The sequence below is a fragment of the Gossypium hirsutum genome, chromosome A09 (genome assembly GCF_007990345.1).
Source record: "Gossypium hirsutum isolate 1008001.06 chromosome A09, Gossypium_hirsutum_v2.1, whole genome shotgun sequence".
Lineage (NCBI taxonomy): Eukaryota > Viridiplantae > Streptophyta > Magnoliopsida > Malvales > Malvaceae > Gossypium > Gossypium hirsutum.
Window position 1 is genome coordinate 76,329,539 of NC_053432.1, and position 3,026 is coordinate 76,332,564.

Here is a 3,026-nt window from a genome sequence, read left to right on the forward strand (position 1 = left end):
CATCAAAGGTGACAGAACAAAACACATTGCACCAAAATTCTTCTTCACTCATGATCTTCAGAAGATTAATGAGATAAAAGTTAAGCAGATCAGTTCAAGTGAGAATTTAGCAGATTTATTCACTAAGGCGCTTCCTACATCAGTGTTTCAGAAGCTTGTTTACTACATTGGAATGCGTCACCTTCGAGATCTCAAGTGATGTAGCCATTAGGGGGAGTTAATACGCGCTGTACTCTTTTTTCCTTAACCTTGGTTTTATCCCACTGGGTTTTCCAGGTAAGGTTTTTAATGAGGCAGCATATCAAGCGTATAATTATGTACTCTTTTTCCTTCACTAAGTTTTTGTCCTACTGGGTTTTTCTTAGTAAGGTTTTAACGAGGCATAGTTAGATAATGAACATCCAAGGGGGAGTGTTATGAAATATTTATGTGGATGTCATTATCAACCCCATAAGTTATAAAACTCTTCCTATACCCCATAAGTTATGAGACTTTTCCTATACCCCATTAATATAGGAGATAAAAGGTCATGACCCTTTACATGCCCTATAATAATTAGAGAGTTACTTTTAACCCCTATATATATGGGGCTCATGTACTCATGAAAAATATATATATATATAAATACACTCTTTCTTCTATATTCTCTCTACACTCTTTCTTCTATCACATTTTAGTTTATTCTTTCTTTATTATTTTACAACAATTACAACATTTTTTAGCATGTAAAATAAATTTTTAAATAATATATATTTTGTTATATTTTTATTAAATACATAAATTATTCTTATAATATAATAAAATTGTTATATTTTGTTATTTTTATAACTTGTATAAAAATAATTTTAAAATTAAATTTGAGATCTGTGTAACTACTCAAATTCTCACCCTCTCCTCTAAGAATTGAAAAGTCTCCAATTACATCAAACTAAGTGAGAACCATCGATTACAATAATCACTCAAATATGCCATTAGTATATAATTATTAGGTGGCAACCTTAAATCTCTCTTATAAGGGTGTTCAGTCCGTTAACCGACCCGAAATAACATTAACCGAATTAACCGACCCTTCAAAATTTTTAACCATTAACCGAACCGAAATTTTTTCGGATAATTTGGTCGGTTAACTGAATTAACCGAAAATTATATTTTTTTGGTTAAAATAAGTGTAAAATTAACCAATTAGCCGAATATATATATATATTTTTAGTTTTAGATTTAGATTTTTTTTATTTATTAAATTATTTGTAATTTTTATGATTGGGTTGGGTACTTGGGTTAATATATATTAAATTGGGTATTTGAGTTTATGTTGGATTGAGTTTGAGTGAATAGTTGGCTATTTATATATTATAATTTTATTTATTATTTTTTCGGTTAACCGACCGGTTTCAAACCGAATTAACCGTTAACTGAAAACTCAAAAAAATATTAACTGACCCCCGACCGAATTAATTCGATTAACCGACCGATTAATCGAATTTTTTCGGTTTTACCCGAATTTTGCACACTCCTACTCTCTCACCAAATATATATTTTTGAATTTTTATAATATAAATAGTATTTAATTTATCATACTAAATTATAAGAGCCAAAATATATTGGCACTTTTACAGCAAAAGCACTCATATAAGATTATATATATATGATTCATAAAGACCTGGTCTCATTCCCTGATGACATTGTTAAGCAAAAGGGAAACACAAGATTACTGGACATGGATCTGAATGGTTCTTTTAGGGTGGTGTTTGTGCTCTTTCTTAGGAACTGTGACGGTGAGCACCCCCCGCTCCAAACACGCCGTCAGCTTATCAAGCTTCGCATCCTCAGGCAACCTGAAACGCCTTACGAACGCACCGCTGCTGCGTTCAACGCGATGCCACGTCCCGCCGCTCACTTCTTTCTCCACGCTCTTCTCCCCGCGAATGCACAGAACTCGCCCCTCCTCCACTTCCACCTTCACCTCGTTCTTCTTCAGTCCTGGAAGCTCCGCTTTGAACACGTGAGCTTCCGGGGTTTCCTTCCAGTCTAGCTTCGTAAGCTCGAACCGTGATTCGGGCGAAGCAGCCGCAACCAAGCTGCTCCCACCGTGCGGGACTTCTTGGAACGGATCCCAAACTGCTTGCTGCTGGTAGTAAGGCTCGTAAACACTGTGCCCACCGTAATACATTCGTGGAATCATGGCCATAGCTGTAAAAACAAACTAGGCAAGACGTCTAGATTATGTAAGAATAATCAAATGCTATTTTGGTATGAGAAAGAGGCTAAGATAGAGAAGCATTTTTATAAGGGAAAAATGGGATATTCTGAATGCAGAAAAAGTTTGTATTTGATGCGTAATTATACAGTGGGTTTATAAATTTATATTATAAAAATTTATATATACACTTTTTAAAATCATATTCACTCAACCATCAACCATTTTTATTAAAGAGATCTGTTACAAATTTTGTTATTTTTAATTTATTTTATTTTTCACCTTTGATATTAATATTCACCTTGTTTTTTTTCATTCAAATAATTTATTAATTTCCTTTTTAGTAGCCAAAAACCACTTAGTATAAACTAGTTTTGAAGCATCATTTTCTTTTCTTTTTTTAAATCCTATTTTCTTTTAAGGTGACTCACGAGATAATTTACAAGGAAAAAAAATAAGAATAACTTAATTTTGGATTGATTAACGGAGAATTTGTCCGAAAACAAAACCTTTTAAAAGGTATATCATATAATTTATTGTCTGAGGTCCGCGCTAGAGACATCCTAAGTTTTAACCCTAAATTGGAAATTTTTTAATCCAATTTTGTGCTAAAAAATAATTTGCTTCACACTTGGTGCTTAAAATAGTGAGCGTGAAGATGTTGGAGACAGGAATAAGGAATCCTCTTTAGGGAAATGGTGCACATCCAGAAGGAATTTTATCCATGATGAAGGGATTTAGACGAATATATATACTTATGGAGTTTCTTTTGCGTGGGGAATGATACGGGGTTGCGCACGGACCAAGATCGAGTTGCCAAGTCACGAGA

The 3,026-nt window shown here is 33.5% G+C and overlaps 1 protein-coding gene across 1 annotated transcript; it reads right to left on the reverse strand.

Annotated features, from left to right (window-relative positions):
- Positions 1–1,533: 1,533 nt before the first annotated feature.
- LOC107889742 (18.1 kDa class I heat shock protein) lies at positions 1,534–2,356 on the reverse strand. The gene has a single exon (XM_016814291.2). The coding sequence runs from the start codon at positions 2,186–2,188 to the stop codon at positions 1,709–1,711; it is 480 nt and encodes a 159-aa protein (XP_016669780.1). The 5' UTR covers positions 2,189–2,356; the 3' UTR covers positions 1,534–1,708.
- Between the last annotated feature and the right edge of the window lie 670 nt (positions 2,357–3,026).

Excerpts from the sequence above, each read along its gene's own strand:
- LOC107889742 (XM_016814291.2), bottom strand. The coding sequence starts at position 2,188 with ATGGCCATGATTCCACGAATGTATTACGGTGGGCACAGTGTTTACGAG.